This window comes from Parasteatoda tepidariorum, chromosome 1 (genome assembly GCF_982258835.1).
Source record: "Parasteatoda tepidariorum strain Cologne lab strain chromosome 1, Ptep-v5.0, whole genome shotgun sequence".
Taxonomy (NCBI): domain Eukaryota; kingdom Metazoa; phylum Arthropoda; class Arachnida; order Araneae; family Theridiidae; genus Parasteatoda; species Parasteatoda tepidariorum.
Genome location: NC_141755.1, coordinates 94,453,286 through 94,470,273, shown reverse-complemented (window position 1 = coordinate 94,470,273; position 16,988 = coordinate 94,453,286). Strand labels below are relative to the sequence as shown.

Genomic DNA, 16,988 nt, shown 5'->3' with positions numbered 1-16,988 from the left:
AATAAAGTAAATAGAAAAAAAAATTAAAATTAACCCGTGACCAGGACCGAACCCCTGACCAACGAGTCTACAAACTTCGTTACCCATGCCGCTAACAACCACGCCACGACTCACATATTACTTCCACGAATATATAGCTTAAAGAACTTCGTTCCGGTTACTTAACAAAATCTATTTTGGCCCATTATGTGCCCCCTAATTAGTGCATAAAAATTTCCTTTGGTACGATTGTTTTGTATATAAAACTCTAATTTCTGGCAGAGTTTGAAAATTATAAGTTAATATTAAAGGGAGTTACGGAGTGAGTCGTGTGCGTAGCTCCGGAGTCAAAATTTATCCGTTTTTCAGCTATTATTCCCTCTTTCAAAAAGGGAAAAAATTATTTTTATATATATAACACTTTATTCACGTTGAAATATCGAAAAATAAATTTTAAAAAATACATTTTAAAAAATAAAATAAAGTAAGTAGAAAAAAAAATTAAAAATTATATCATGACCAGGACCGAACCCCTGACCAACGAGTCTACAAACTTCGTTACCCATGCCGCTAACAACCACGCCACGACTCACATATTGCTTCCACGAATATATAGCTTAAAGAACTTCCTTCCGGTTAATTTACAAAATCTATTTTGGCCCATTATGTGCCCCCTAATTAGTGTATAAAAATTTCCTTTGTGGCGATTGTTTCGTATATAGAACTCTAATTTCTGGCAGAGTTTGAAAATTATAAGTTAATATTAAAGGGAGTTACGGAGTGAGTCGTGTGCGTAGCTCCGGAGTCAAAATTTATCCGTTTTTCAGCTATTATTCCCTCTTTCCCAAAGGAAAATAATTATTTTTATATATAAAACACTTTATTCACGTTGAAATATCGAAAAATAAATTTTAAAAAATAAAATAAAGTAAAAAGAAAAAAAAATTTAAAATTAACCCGTGACCAGGACCGAACCCCTGACCAACGAGTCTACAAACTTCGTTACCCATGCCGCTAACAACCACGCCACGACTCACATATTGCTTCCACGAATATATAGCTTAAAGAACTTCCTTCCGGTTAATTTACAAAATCTATTTTGGCCCATTATGTGCCCCCTAATTAGTGTATAAAAATTTCCTTTGTGGCGATTGTTTGGTATATAGAACTCTAATTTCTGGCAGAGTTTGAAAATTATAAGTTAATATTAAAGGGAGTTACGGAGTGAGTCGTGTGCGTAGCTCCGGAGTCGAAATTTATCCGTTTTTCAGCTATTATTCCCTCTTTCCCAAAGGAAAATAATTATTTTTATATATAAAACACTTTATTCACGTTGAAATATCGAAAAATAAATTTTAAAAAATAAAATAAAGTAAAAAGAAAAAAAAATTAAAAATTAACCCGTGACCAGGACCGAACCCCTGACCAACGAGTCTACAAACTTCGTTACCCATGCCGCTAACAACCACGCCACGACTCACATATTGCTTCCACGAATATATAGCTTAAAGAACTTCCTTCCGGTTAATTTACAAAATCTATTTTAGCCCATTACGTGCCCCCTAATTAGTGTATAAAAATTTCCTTTGGTACGATTGTTTGGTATATTAAACTCTAATTTCTGGCAGAGTTTGAAAATTATAAGTTAATATTAAAGGGAGTTACGGAGTGAGTCGTGTACGTAGCTCCGGAGTCGAAATTTATCCGTTTTTCAGCTATTATTCCCTCTTTCCCAAAGGAAAATAATTATTTTTATATATATAACACTTTATTCACGTTGAAATATCGAAAAATAAATTTTAAAAAATAAATTTTAAAAAGTAAAATAAAGTAAATAGATAAAAAAATTAAAAATTTACCCGTGACCAGGACCGAACCCCTGACCAACGAGTCTACAAACTTCGTTACCCATGCCGCTAACAACCACGCCACGACTCACATATTGCTTACACGAATATATAGCTTAAAGAACTTCCTTCCGGTTAATTTACAAAATCTATTTTGGCCCATTATGTGCCCCCTAATTAGTGTATAAAAATTTCCTTTGGCACGATTGTTTTGTATATAAAACTCTAATTTCTGGCGGAGTTTGAAAATTATAAGTTAATATTAAAGGGAGTTACGGAGTGAGTGGTGTGCGTAGCTCCGGAGTCGAAATTTATCCGTTTTTCAGCTATTATTCCCACTTTCCCAAAGAAAAATAATTATTTTTATATATATAACACTTTATTCACGTTGAAATATCGAAAAATAAATTTTAAAAAATAAATTTAAAAAAATAAATTTAAAAAAAAAAATTTTAAGAAATAAATTTTAAAAAATAAAATAAAGTCAATAGAAAAAAAAATTTAAAATTAACCCGTGACCAGGACCAAACCCCTGACCAACGAGTCTACAAACTTCGTTACCCATGCCGCTAACAACCACGCCACGACTCACATATTGCTTCCACGAATATATAGCTTAAAGAACTTCCTTCCGGTTACATAACAAAATCTATTTTGGCCCATTATGTGCCCCCTAATTAGTGAATAAAAATTTCCTTTGTGGCGATTGTTTGGTATATAGAACTCTAATTTCTGGCAGAGTTTGAAAATTATAAGTTAATATTAAAGGGAGTTACGGAATGAGTCGTGTGCGTAGCTCCGGAATCGAAATTTATCCGGTTTTCAGTTATTATTCCAACTTTCCCAAAGAAAAATAATTATTTTTATATATATAACACTTTATTCACGTTGAAATATCGAAAAATAAATTTAAAAACATAAAATAAAGTAAGTCGGAAAAAAAATTAAAAATTAAAACGTAACCAGGACCGAACCCCTGACCACCGAGTCTACAAACTTCTTTTCGCACGCCGCTAACAACCACGCCACGACTCACATATTGCTTCCACGAATATATAGCTTAAAGAACTTCTTTTCCATTTAATTAACAAAAATTATTTTGGCCCATTATGAGCCCCCTAATTAGTGTATAAAAATTTCCTTTGGTACGATTGTTTTGCATCTAAAACTCTAATTTCTGGCAGAGTTTGAAAATTATAAGTTAATATTAAAGGGAGTTACGGAGTGAGTCATGTGCGTAGCTCCGGAGTTGAAATTTATCCGCTTTTCAGCTATTATTCCCTCTTTCCCAAAGAAAAATAATTATTTTTATATATATAACACTTTATTCACGTTGAAATATCGAAAAATAAATTTAAAAAAATAAAATAAAGTAAATAGAAAAAAAAATTAACCCGTGAGTAGGTCCGAACCCCTGACCACCGAGTCAACAAACTTCTTTACGCATGCCGCTAACAACCACGCCACGACTCACACGTTGCTTCCACGAATATATAGCTTAAAGAACTTCCTTCCGGTTACTTAACATAATCTATTTTGGCCCATTTTGTGCCCCCTAATTAGTTTATAAAAATTTCCTTTGTGGCGATTGTTTGGTATATAGAACCCTAATTTCTGGCAGAGTTTGAAAATTATAAGTTAATATTAAAGGGATTTACGGAGTGAGTCGTGTGCGTAGCTCCGGAGTCGAAATTTAACCGTTTTTCAGCTATTATTCCCTCTTTCCCAAAGAAAAATAATTATTTTTATATATAAAACACTTTATTCACGTTGAAATATCGAAAAATAAATTTAAAAAAATAGAATAAAGAAAGTAGGAAAAAAAATTAAAAATTAACCCGTTACCAGGACCGAACCCCTGACCACCGAGTCTACAAACTTCTTTACGCATGCCGCTAACAACCACGCCACGACTCACATTTTGCTGTCACGAATATATAGATTAAAGAACTTCGTTCCGGTTACTTAACAAAATCTATTTTGGCCCATTATGTGACCCCTAAATAGTGTATAAAAATTTCCTGTGTGGCGATTGTTTGGTATACAGAACTGTAATTTCTGGCAGAGTTTGAAAATTATAAGTTAATATTAAAGGGAGTTACGGAGTGAGTGGTGTGCGTAGCTCCGGAGTCGCAATTTATCCGTTTTTCAGCTATTATTCCCTCTTTCCCAAGGAAAAATAATTATTTTTATATATATAACACTTTATTCATGTTGAAATATCGAAAAATAAATTTAAAAAAATAAAATAAAGTTAATAGAAAAAAAAATTTAATCCGTGAAAAGGTCCGAACCCCTGACCACCGAGTCTACAAACTTCTCTACCCATGGCGCTAATAACCCCACCACGACTCACACGTTGCTTCCACGAATATATAGCTTAAAGAACTTCCTTCCGGTTACATAACAAAATCTATTTTGGCCCATTATGTGCCCCCTAATTAGTGAATAAAAATTTCCTTTGTGGCGATTGTTTGGTATATAGAACTCTAATTTCTGGCAGAGTTTGAAAATTATAAGTTAATATTAAAGGGAAGTACGGAGTGAGTCGTGTTCGTAGCTCCGGAGTCGAAATTTATCCGTTTTTCAGCTATTATTCCCTCTTTCCCAAAGAAAATTAATTATTTTTATATATATAACACTTTATTCACGTTGAAGTATCAAAAAATAAATTTAAAAAAATAAAATAAAGTAAATAGAAAAAAAAATTAACCCGTGAGAAGGTCCGAACCCCTGACCATCGAGTCTACAAACTTCTTTTCGCATGCCGTTAACAACCACGCCACGACTCACACGTTGCTTCCACAAATATATAGCTTAAAGAACTTCCATCCGGTTACTTAACAAAATCTATTTTAGCCCATTATGTGCCCCCTAATTAGTGCATAAAAATTTCCTTTGTGGCGATTGTTTAGTATATAGAACTCTAATTTCTGGCAGAGTTTGAAAATTATAAGTTAATATTAAAGGGAGTTACGGAATGAGTCGTGTGCGTAGCTCCGGAATCGAAATTTATCCGGTTTTCAGTTATTATTCCAACTTTCCCAAAGGAAAAAAATTATTTTTATATATATAACACTTTATTCACGTTGAAATATCGAAAAATAAATTTTAAAAAATACATTTTAAAAAATAAAATAAAGTAAGTAGAAAAAAAAATTAAAAATTATATCGTGACCAGGACCGAACCCCTGACCAACGAGTCTACAAACTTCGTTACCCATGCCGCTAACAACCACGCCACGACTCACATATTGCTTCCACGAATATATAGCTTAAAGAACTTCCTTCCGGTTAATTTACAAAATATATTTTGCCCCATTATGTGCCCCCTAATTAGTGTATAAAAATTTCCTTTGTGGCGATTGTTTGGTATATAGAACTCTAATTTCTGGCAGAGTTTGAAAATTATAAGTTAATATTAAAGGGAGTTACGGAGTGAGTCGTGTGCGTAGCTCCGGAGTCGAAATTTATCCGTTTTTCAGCTATTATTCCCTCTCTCCCAAAGAAAAATAATTATTTTTATATATATAACACTTTATTCACGTTGAAATTTCGAAAAATAAATTTTAAAAAATAAATTTAAAAAAATAAATTTTAAAAAATAAATTTTAAGAAATAAATTTTAAAAAATAAAATAAAGTAAATAGAAAAAAAAATTAAAATTAACCCGTGACCAGGACCGAACCCCTGACCAACGAGTCTACAAACTTCGTTACCCATGCCGCTAACAACCACGCCACGACTCACATATTACTTCCACGAATATATAGCTTAAAGAACTTCGTTCCGGTTACTTAACAAAATCTATTTTGGCCCATTATGTGCCCCCTAATTAGTGCATAAAAATTTCCTTTGGTACGATTGTTTTGTATATAAAACTCTAATTTCTGGCAGAGTTTGAAAATTATAAGTTAATATTAAAGGGAGTTACGGAGTGAGTCGTGTGCGTAGCTCCGGAGTCGAAATTTATCCGTTTTTCAGCTATTATTCCCTCTTTCCCAAAGGAAAATAATTATTTTTATATATATATAACACTTTTCACGTTGAAATATCGAAAAATAAATTTTAAAAAATAAAATAAAGTAAATAGAAAAAAAAATTCAAAATTAACCCGTGACCAGGACCGAACCCCTGACCAACGAGTCTACAAACTTCCTTACCCATGCCGCTAACAACCACGCCACGACTCACATATTGCTTCCACGAATATATAGCTTAAAGAACTTCGTTCCGGTTACTTAACAAAATCTATTTTGGCCCATTATGTGCCCCTTAACTAGTGTATAAAAATTTCCTTTGGTACGATTGTTTTGTATATAAAACTCTAATTTCTGGCTGAGTTTGAAAATTATAAGTTAATATTAAAGGGAGTTACGGAGTGAGTCGTCTGCGTAACTCCGGAGTCGAAATTTATCCGTTTTTCAGCTATTATTCCCTCTTTCCCAAAGAAAAATAATTATTTTTATATATATAACACTTTATTCACGTTGAAATATCGAAAAATAAATTTTAAAAAATAAATTTTAAAAAATAAAATAAAGTAAATAGAAAAAAAAATTAAAAATTAACCCGTGACCAGGACCGAACCCCTGACCAACGAGTCTACAAACTTCGTTATCCATGGCGCTAACAATCACACCACGACTCTCATATTACTTCCACGAATATATAGCTTAAAGAACTTCCTTCCGGTTAATTTACAAAATCTATTTTGGCCCATTATGTGCCCCCTAATTAGTGCATAAAAATTTCCTTTGGTACGATTATTTTGTATATAAAACTCTAATTTTTGGCAGAGTTTGAAAATTATAAGTTAATATTAAAGGGAGTTACGGACTGAGTCGTGTGCGTAGCTCCGGAGTCGAAATTTATCCGTTTTTCAGCTATTATTCCCTCTTTCCCAAAGGAAAATAATTATTTTTATATATATAACACTTTATTCACGTTGAAATATCGAAAAATAAATTTTAAAAAATAAATTTTAAAAAATTAAATAAAGTAAATAGAAAAAAAAATTTAAAATTAACCCGTAACCAGGACCGAACCCCTGACCAACGAGTCTACAAACTTCGTTACCCATGCCGCTAACAACCACGCCACGACTCACATATTGCTTCAACGAATATATAGCTTAAAGAACTTCGTTCCGGTTACTTAACAAAATCTATTTTGGCCCATTATGTGCCCCCTAACTAGTGTATAAAAATTTCCTTTGGTACGATTGTTTTGTATATAAAACTCTAATTTCTGGCTGAGTTTGAAAATTATAAGTTAATATTAAAGGGAGTTACGGTGTGAGTCGTGTGCGTAGCTCCGGAGTCGAAATTTATCCGTTTTTCAGCTATTATTCCCTCTTTTCCAAAGAAAAATAATTATTTTTATATATATAACACTTTATTCACGTTGAAATATCGAAAAATAAATTTTAAAAAATAATATAAAGTAAATGGAAAAAAAAATTAAAAATTAATCCGTGACCAGGACCGAACCCCTGACCACCGAGTTTACAAACTTCTTTACCCATGGTGCTGACAAACGCACCACGACTCACACGTTGCTTCCACGAATATATAGCTTAAAAAACTTCCTTCCGGTTAATTAACAAAATCTATTTTGGCTCTTTATGTGCCCCCTAAATAGTGTATAAAAATACCCTTTGGTACGATTGTTTGGTATATTAAGATTGATTTATAAAATGTGAAAATTCAATCATTAGATCAAAATCTATTCAGGGTGGTCTGTCTTTTATTTTGTACTCTATACATCGAGTTCTGTGAACAAAATGTTCTTAAATTCTAGATTCTCAATTAATTAAATTATTCTCTTAAATTCTCAATTGTTCTTAAATGATATGATGAAAAAAACTGTGGGTCTAGGTTTTGAATCCACTCAGCTGTAGAGCGGGTACCAGCTTGTCAGGGAAATAAAGGCGGTAGGTGCGCAATGCTGATTTTATTTTCACCATCACTCCTCGTTAGTCATAAACGTGGAGTCTTAATATCGATGACCCTCTAGCTCACAATAGACTGTTGGGCGAATTTTTTCTGCACATATATATTTTAAATAGAATTCTCTTCGAGCGAATATTTTTTTGCTATACCATAATTAGGTTTGCAATAAGGTAAAATGAACGAGAGAAGGCCCTACATTTTAAAGGAACCGCAACGCATAGGACCCCTAAAGCCAAATTCGAGAAGGAAAAAAAATATGTAAAAAAATATTGAAGAGTCAATCTTAAACTCCAGATTCAAATTTTATTTATTATTTTAATGAGATTGTTCGAATGAAAGTTTCTAAAAAAGAACTATTACTTATACTTGTGTCGAGAAACCTTTCAAAGAAAGGTTTCGTATTGTATTTTAGCAGACTTTAAAAAAACAATCCAAAATCATGGTCTTAAGCTCATTTATTTGCTTTCCTTTAAATGAGGCCCTTTGCAAAATATTTTTTTATTATTTATTAATATTTTCGCTGAAAAGGTTAATATTTGCTTTATTTCGTTTCCTTTGAAAAAGGTTTTCGCTTAATATTTCTGCTAATCTAATCATGACAGCAAACAAAAATGCAAAAAATAAGGTTTACAATTTGCTTGTTTTTTAACCTAAATAACAATATTTTTAAAAAAAGATTTAAAAATCATTTAGTTTTCCTTTAAGGAGGAAAGGTTGGAAATTGCAATATTTTTACGTCATTGAAAAAAGGTTTTTACCGCAAACCTTTTCGTAACAATGAAAGTAAAGTTAAAAATCAAGGTTGTCGTAAGGTTACATGCTTTCTGGGTTACGAAGCTTATTGATAGTGATCAGGCTATCATGAAGATTTTTTCTTCTGTCGCTCAAAACATAAACTTTGATTTTTTGAAGGAATAAATAAATAAATAAATAAATAAATAAATAAATAAATAAATAAATAAATAAATAAATAAATAAATAAATAAATAAATAAATAAATAAATAAAAAGTTATAATCGAAACAACCCAGGCAGCAAAATTGCTTGAACCCTCGTTGGACCAACATTCATTAATCTTGACCCAATAAGTGTAAAAAGGACTGATATTTTTCCAATATTGGCCCTCTGTAGAATTGTTATTGCCCTATACGCCATTCTAGGACACACATTAAAAAATTTAGACATCCCAATATTTTTCTCACGTTCTTATGGACCTATATTGAGCCAATTTTGAGCAAAACTGGGGCCAAGTTAAAATTATTGATAGGAACACTTTAAACCCATTCATTTCCCTTGTGAGAACACTAAAAAATCACGCCTTTAAAATAGAATAAAATAATTTCGTTTTTTCTTTTTCAATGTTAACAAAATTGCAGTATTTAAAAACACACCCAAATATACATTAAAAAAATTCTAATTTTTTTAAAATTGAAAATTAAATTGTTATAAGAATTTGGGCAGCTACAAAGGATTGCTGAAAATTTATAAAAATAATACAGAAAAAAAATCCTTGAAAAATGGATGAAGGAAAATTTCAATTCCAAGTTAAAGTAGGTGGTAGGTGGTAAAATGTGTCCTATTGCTCGTGAAAAATTAGTAAACAATATGAATCTAAAACGCTTTCTCCTTTAGTAAATGCTTCCATTTGTAAATTAGGATGGTTCAGGAAATTTGACACTACAATAAACTAGAAAAAAGCAATGCAAAAAAGAATTTTTTTTTTATATTTTGGAGGGTTGGGACTGCATATTTCGAACAGCTCTGAGCAATGCTTAAAAAAGCGTTTTATTTTTACAAGCCCCTGCAATTCAAGGGGCCATAGGCTGCAGCCTATCTATCATATTTGTGAATCCGGCCTTGATTGAAGGGTGTGTGGAGCGTTTTTCAGACACCAATATGATTTTGATCAAATAATTTTCAAAATTCAGAAATAAGTTGTCTTATATAATAAGGATGTAATAAGTAATAGTTTTAAAATATAAAATGAGTATGTGAGTAAAACAAGCTCTTTTTCCAATCAAATTTTAAAACACAGTTCTTTTGCATTTTTTAACCCTTGCTCCTTTTAATCACAATATTCTGCCTCTTTCACACATATGATAGTTGCACACTCATGCAAAACCGATAAAAAAAAAATTTTTTACGCATTTAAAGATGAAAGTTTTGGCTTAATTTTGATTTAACCCCCTTTCTTACAGTTTTTTGCTTCAGATTTTAGAAATATTTCAAAGATATATATGAAGTGTAGTTATCATGGAACACACTGTATATATTGTTATCATTTTTGGGATAACTTTGAATTTCCAATCATCGTTTACGATATCATTTGTCCAACTATATCCTTTCATTCCACGTTCTAAGTGATATTATTATCCATGATCAATAATTCTATCTTTAAAAAGCAGTTAAAATTTTTCCCCATGATTTTTCCCTCAAAACACATTTAATTTTATATCAAAAATTATTAAACAGAAATAAATTTCAGGGTTTCGAAAATTCTTATTTATTAAACCTAAAATGCACTTCGTTCAGTTACTCAAACAGCCGTAATATCTATATTTTCACCTATATTAATCGAATTTAACGTGCGAATACATGATACCAGACGTAAATTGATAACGAAATCAAAAGACAAACCCTCCTTCCTCTTTTAATGTGTTTTTCAAAATGTTCACCAAAAAAGTTTACGATTTTCTCAAGTTCCAAAGAATGAACATGACCGTAGATTAATGCACATAATTGTAAAAATGTTGAATGGAGTTATGTCTTGGTAAAAAGTATCTTTCAAACATATCCTAAGCACTTGCGATTGCATACAGAATAAATATTTTTAATATGTCTAAATAAATATTTTTTGTTCCTCTTCACGACTAAGAAAAAGAATTTTAGAGTTATACATTTCGTTTTGACCTCAAAATCAACATGTATTCGCAGAAAAGGGATCTGCCCTCATTTACAAATTACAAAATCTTTAATTAATACAAATATGATCGATTGCACGGTTGTAATTCAGTGAAATAATTTATTCTGCATTTTTTTTTCTTATTTAATCACTCAAGTTTACATATCAGTTTTAAGAATTTTAAATCAATCATTACTCTGATTGAGTAAAATGGAATTTCTTTTAAAAGCTAACTACGTTGTTCCGTTTTCCAACCTCTGCTTGTCATCGTTCGTCAACTTCTGGAACTACTTGCGTAGTTGTTTTCAGATAATTTCGGTCGATCATTTAGCCTCCAGCTTCTACTCCAACTTCTATATTATTACTGATGCACGTTAAAATTCTGTTGAGTTGCTAAGTCCTTCATGTTCCCATTACAAATCAACACCTCTGGGGGTACTGTATTGGAGATCGATCGTTCTCTGATTCAGGTCAAAATTACGATCTGTGGATGAATGAATGGGTCCGCCTTATAAACAGGTGTGACGTATGATGTGGCGAAGTCGAATTCCTGGCCATAGATGGCGCCACTGAAAAACAAGAACCGCACACTCTGCCTTAAATTTGTTTGGTTTCACCAAGCAGGCATGCCTCTGTGGCAAATGGCATTAGAACCAACCAACCCAACCATAAATCATTTTATACTTTGAAATTTCTTTTAATAATTTCTTGATTAGCTACTCCTATCACTTGTGATCGCATGTAAACGCTCGTAATTTAGTTCTTTTCAGTTCATTTTTTTCGTTCATTTCACCTATCTGATTAACAAGCAAAATGGATTGCCTGAAAGGTAAGGGGAGAAAAATCAAGATAATGGAGAGGATTGTTACTTGCACACATTTTTAATGTTTTTAAATGAAAAATCATAACAAAAATTTAGCTGCTATTATTGCTAATCTGATTATCTTTAAACGTTGACTGAGAAAAAATTGGCATTTTCTCTACGCGAAATAAGTCAATTTACTATCATCGAAAGAAAGGAAAATTTAAAAAATATGTTACATAAAGAGGAAAATGTTCCGATTCGTTTTGCTCCATTACTGTTAATGTTTTTCTCATAAAGTTATATATGCACTGTGCTATTAAATTCCATGAAATAGTAGATGTTTTTGGTTTATCTACAATTTGTGATTTTTTGAATTCATTAAGTTTGGTAAAAAAAAATTAGAAAGAAATCAATTTTCACAGTAGTGTTTCACTTTAAGTAAAACCAAGAAACTAATTTCAGAGCATTTTATTTTAGTACAATTAATTCAGCAGATGATTCATAACGTCGAATATTACATAGACCTGATAAAGATAACAATAGACACTCATTCATAAGCATAAATACAATAGCATGAAAATTACGATTACGAACTTTTTACAACTATGCATTTAGTGCGTTGTAACGGCAGCTTTCTCCGAAGAACATTTTCTAAAAGAAATGTGTTGGAAAATAAAGTTAAGTAATCAAAAAATTTGACTGTAAACGCTTTACACTATTTACATTTTTTTTCTTCCAATTCTGCTTGATACACACAAAATGTCAACATAATAATTTTAATTGAATAGTCAAGGTATGAATAACAATATAATGAAATTGAAACTTTATGCAGCAATAGAAAAATAACATAAGTTAAAATGCTTGAAGTGAAATGCTGCTTAAAAATTCATCAAAATTTTTCTAACATATAGTACATCAATTTATTTAGGATACATACCATGCTTAAAAACATTTTGTTAAGTAGGTACTTTTTGTTGAGCAGAAAGATTGAATTTAAGACTTTTCCCTAATTTAAATATTTTTTTTACACAGCTCCTAAATTTTGTTTTAAAAAATTAATGTTTAAATTATGTTTTAAAAGTGATCAAAATCTAATTTTGTTTTCGACTATTCTTTTGTTTTAAGGTAAATCATATCTTAGATCACACTTTACACACTGCCTACGGGGAATAAGTACCCGTAATATGTCCTCTTTATACTCCTACACTAAAATATCATCAATGATAATTTATACGATTTGATTATGATGTGCTCTAAAATATTTTTTGAAGTTATAGATGCATTTATCTATCAGACCTTTACTCTGTCTAATAATCTAAATACATATTTTTCTTATGAGGCGTGATGAACGCGGATATTTCTCTATCGAAATTGGCAACACTATTTGTCTTGAGAAATAATTTTAGTAGTGTTAAATAGTTATGAGTTAAGGATTTATTTAAATAACTTCATTTTTTTTTTAGAAATAAAAACTTAGTTCCGAAGTAAGTTCATATTTAAATTTATTTTCGATCATTTTTAAAATGGCTGTAGAAATCTTACTCATAAGCGATGCTGAGGGGCCGCAGGGTGGATCCTAGAATAGCCCATGGCGATTTTTTTAAATCTCGCCAAGCAAGTTTTTAAAATTTCGCCAAACTAGGTTTCCGAAAGATATTTCGGGGAGATTACCCCAGCAAAATTCTTAAACCTTATTGGTTATTTGATATGTATACCTACGCGAAAGCTGGATTTCATTAGAAAAGAGGTAAAAGTTTTTTTCCCCGCCATTTATGTTTCTGATCTCTTGCTGTTAGAATCGCCGTTGTTATTTTATTTCTAACCGTTATTTGACTTATTACCGTTATTTCATTTTGTAATTTTTTTTGTGCGGTACCGGTTAAAAATGGCGAGCGAATGGACAAGTTAATTTGTAACTTTATTAAATGCAAAAGGTAAGAGAGCGATGATCGAATGGTGTATGAATCAAAATTTAATTTCGAAATAGTGTGAATGCCCTAAATCTGGAGAACAAATGAGTTTGATCGAGATTGTATTTTTTATTCTATTAGAAAATATTTTAAAAAATTTGTAATAATTTAAATTGCTTTTTTTTTTGATAATCAAAAAGCAGCATTAATCCCAGTAACAATCGCCAACTTGGCGAGATTTCAAAAATTCGCCAAGAGTTTGGATATTCTAGGATTTTACCGGGCCGCATACTGTCATACCAAATATTGGTGACGGAACTTGCCTTTTTCTAGCAATAACATATACGCATTACACGATATTTAAGTTATTGCTCGAGAGGTGCATAAGGAAGTAGTGCAGCAGCTACTGGAGCATTGGGATGAGTTTTATATATTATCTTTCAACAAGAGATGGAAATAGTTTTAATACTTGTGTTACCTACCAATGCTGAAATGTCCCGAACTCATATTTACGGTGGTTTGTGGGATTTAATGGTTGTCGGATAAATTTTAAATTATTATTAAAATTCCAAAAGTTACTTAAATACAGTTGTGTTTGTACATTTGGCTTGGTTACTATTAAAGTTTATATGTTGTACAACATAGTTTTGAAAGTTGACCAAGCTGGTGGCCAAAGGCGGACAGTTACATAATAATTTTACATATTATTGAAAGTGGTCACATAAACTGTGTATTTATTTTTCTCTTCCTTTAGAAAACTTTTGTTCACAATTTGGTATAAAGCAGTTCTTCCTCAGTCTCAATTCAATTTGGACTTAAGAAAGACTTTCCTGAATGTAACGGACGAGATTTTTAAGAACTTTCAAAATATAACGATTGTACCTAGACAAATATTTTGGAAGTTAGTTATGTTTTTAAAACTAAGATTACTGAATTAAGAATTAACCACCCCTAAAGAAATCATGAAAAGCCATTTTTAATGGAGGTTGGTCTGTTTTTTTTTGGAGATGCTTTTCCTATTTTAGACAGAACAAGCTCACCAATTTGACTCCTAATATAAATCAACATGTTAATTTTAACATTAATTATGAGCAGGAGTTCATTGATTTAAATGTGACTGGTTTTATGAACTCTCGCTCGTCCTACTGCATTTCTGATGGTCTGCAAAATCACCTAACTTGAGCGATTAAATTCTAAGGCGCCTAAACTGGATGAGACGCACATACAAAACCTCGTGAAATCACTTCCTAACTAAATCCGGATGGCTATCAAATCCAGAGGTGAACTCTAATAAATTATGCTTTTCATGATATCTTTAAGAGTGATTAATTTTTTTAGTATGATGACTATAAAATTGTTACACTACATTAAAATTTTTTCTCCAATTTAAGATTTAAGTTTATTTTGCTGTGCAATAGATAAATCATTGAAAGTGACAAAATTTTCAAAATTGAGATTTTTATATGCACTGTAAAAATGTTTGGTGTACAGTTACCACCATTTTTGGCATTGAGGTAAATTAAATTTTTCACCATGTCACATTTTTTTTAATTTTTTTCACTGTTTATAGTTTTATTCATTCATTTTTTTGTTTGTTTATTTACTGTAAACCCATATTTTCATGTGCATTATAAACAATTTATGGCTTCATTGAAAAAACATTTTGTTTAAAAAACAAGAACATTTATAGCAATATATTGGCACTAATTCTTCTACACAATTGTTGTTTTATCACTTTCATTTCATTTTTTACATGATTACTACTTTTTTATACATAAAAATGTATTCAGTTTACTTCAACATCAAAAATGTTGGCAACTATAAGCCAAAAGTTTTTGCAGTGTTGTTGACACTTTTTTAATGATAAACTATCCCTTGCAAAAAAAAAAATTCTTTTTCCAAAATCAATTTTGTATCAGTTTTTGAAATTTAATTTTCGTATTCAAGGCAAAAAAAAGGGGAAAAATAGTAGTCAAATCCCTTTTTCAGAAATCGATCAGGAATAGCTTATGCTATTTTTTCAATTGCGAGCTAGTAAAATTATCCAAAATTCAAATAATTATTAGTAGAATTTGACTAACAGCCAAATTAACCTAGGTAAATAGGGGAACTATAAAAACAAAATAATTTTTTTATAATACAAAGCGTGACATTTTTTTTGTTGCTATTTATCAAAAACCAAGAGAGTAATTTCTCTAGAATAAAAAAATCTAGACTGTTTTGTTAGAAACTACACGTGAAAGAGATTTTCTTTAAAAAAAACTTTTCTTAAAATTTGAATTGTAAAGACAATATTAGAATTGAGATTTACGCACAATTAAGTATGAGGCAGATTTTGTCTTTATGCACATTATCTGTATATATATTATATAAATTTTTCATAAATTTTTCATTTTACAGCTTAACCTTGCAAAAAAAGAAGCATTTTATGAGCCATAGTTCTGCTAAGTTAATGAACAGGTTTAGTTTTTCATTCAAATGACAAACAAACAGGATTAACAAAGGTAACAAACAGGCTGGTTTAACAAAGAATTATATTACAATGTTTATAACATTAATTACAAATAAAGACAAAGACACTTAATATTATCTATAAACAGTTCTTTCATTGTTTTTAAAATATACATAATATTTTAATGTACACCACTTTTGACAAGGTTACTTAAACAACAGATTCAAACACCTGAGTCTCCTTAGTACAAATTAATCTGTTAAAAAAGATATTTCACGGACATTGACGATATAAGATGAATTCTATTACATTATGCTCAATTTAAAATGAGAATTAGATATTTACAATTAAGGAATTAGATATTACAATTATAATTACATAAATATATACAAATTCATTCTTAACACAGGCTTGCTCAATAAATACAATCTCCGTTTGGAAAATTGACGTCAGCTTTGATAATGTAGCACTTAATCATTTATTTGAAGTTTCTCCATCAAATTTTAACTCTTTTCAAACAATAAATAGATAATTTAAAGCCGAAGAGTTTGAACTTAAAATGACAGAAACCAAACTGTATTGTTTCATAACCCCCTTCTCAAAATTGCTTTCAGCAATTGGTGTTCCAAATTGGATGTCTAAATATCAGATTTCGTAGCCGAATCTGAGCAAATTACCGCAATCTCCATTCATGAACCATTTTTTTTCGGAGTTAAGTTCGATCTATGAATTCGATGAATCGTCTTTCAGCGATGATGGTTGGCTTCCATTGGCTTTCTTTGAAGTCGCTGTGTTGAAAATGATGCGGAGTTTTGGATTCATTTTATTCATTTGTTCCAATATGATGCAATCTTTTTGGGAACTGTGGCTGAGGCTGTGTTGATTCAATTCTTTAGTTATTTTGCTTCCTTCTACAAAAGATAAGTTATTAAAAGTTTTCTTTTTTAAAAAGATTAATAAATTAGAAATTTTACACTTGTTTAGTCGTATCATTAAGAAGATGCTATATGACGGGAGAAACTTCTCTTGACAAATTCCCTTTTCTTTCCATAAGTAATTTAAAATTTAAAGGATCATAAAAGTGAGTTTATAACCGTCGTTGAACAGTAGGCCCAATTTTTGAGTTATACGTCTTCTAAC

At 30.8% G+C, this 16,988-nt stretch overlaps 1 protein-coding gene across 2 annotated transcripts in view; it reads right to left on the bottom strand.

The window, feature by feature from the left end:
* Window positions 1-15,916: 15,916 nt before the first annotated feature.
* LOC107441408 (prostaglandin E2 receptor EP3 subtype-like) overlaps window positions 15,917-16,988 on the bottom strand; it is a 75,472-nt gene continuing 74,400 nt past the window's right edge. For both annotated transcript variants that reach the window (XM_016054648.4, XM_016054650.4), the window contains exon 4: window positions 15,917-16,759. In XM_016054648.4, coding sequence (XP_015910134.1) covers window positions 16,572-16,759 — 188 coding nt within the window. In that variant the 3' untranslated portion in view covers window positions 15,917-16,571. The remainder of the gene's footprint in view (window positions 16,760-16,988) is intronic.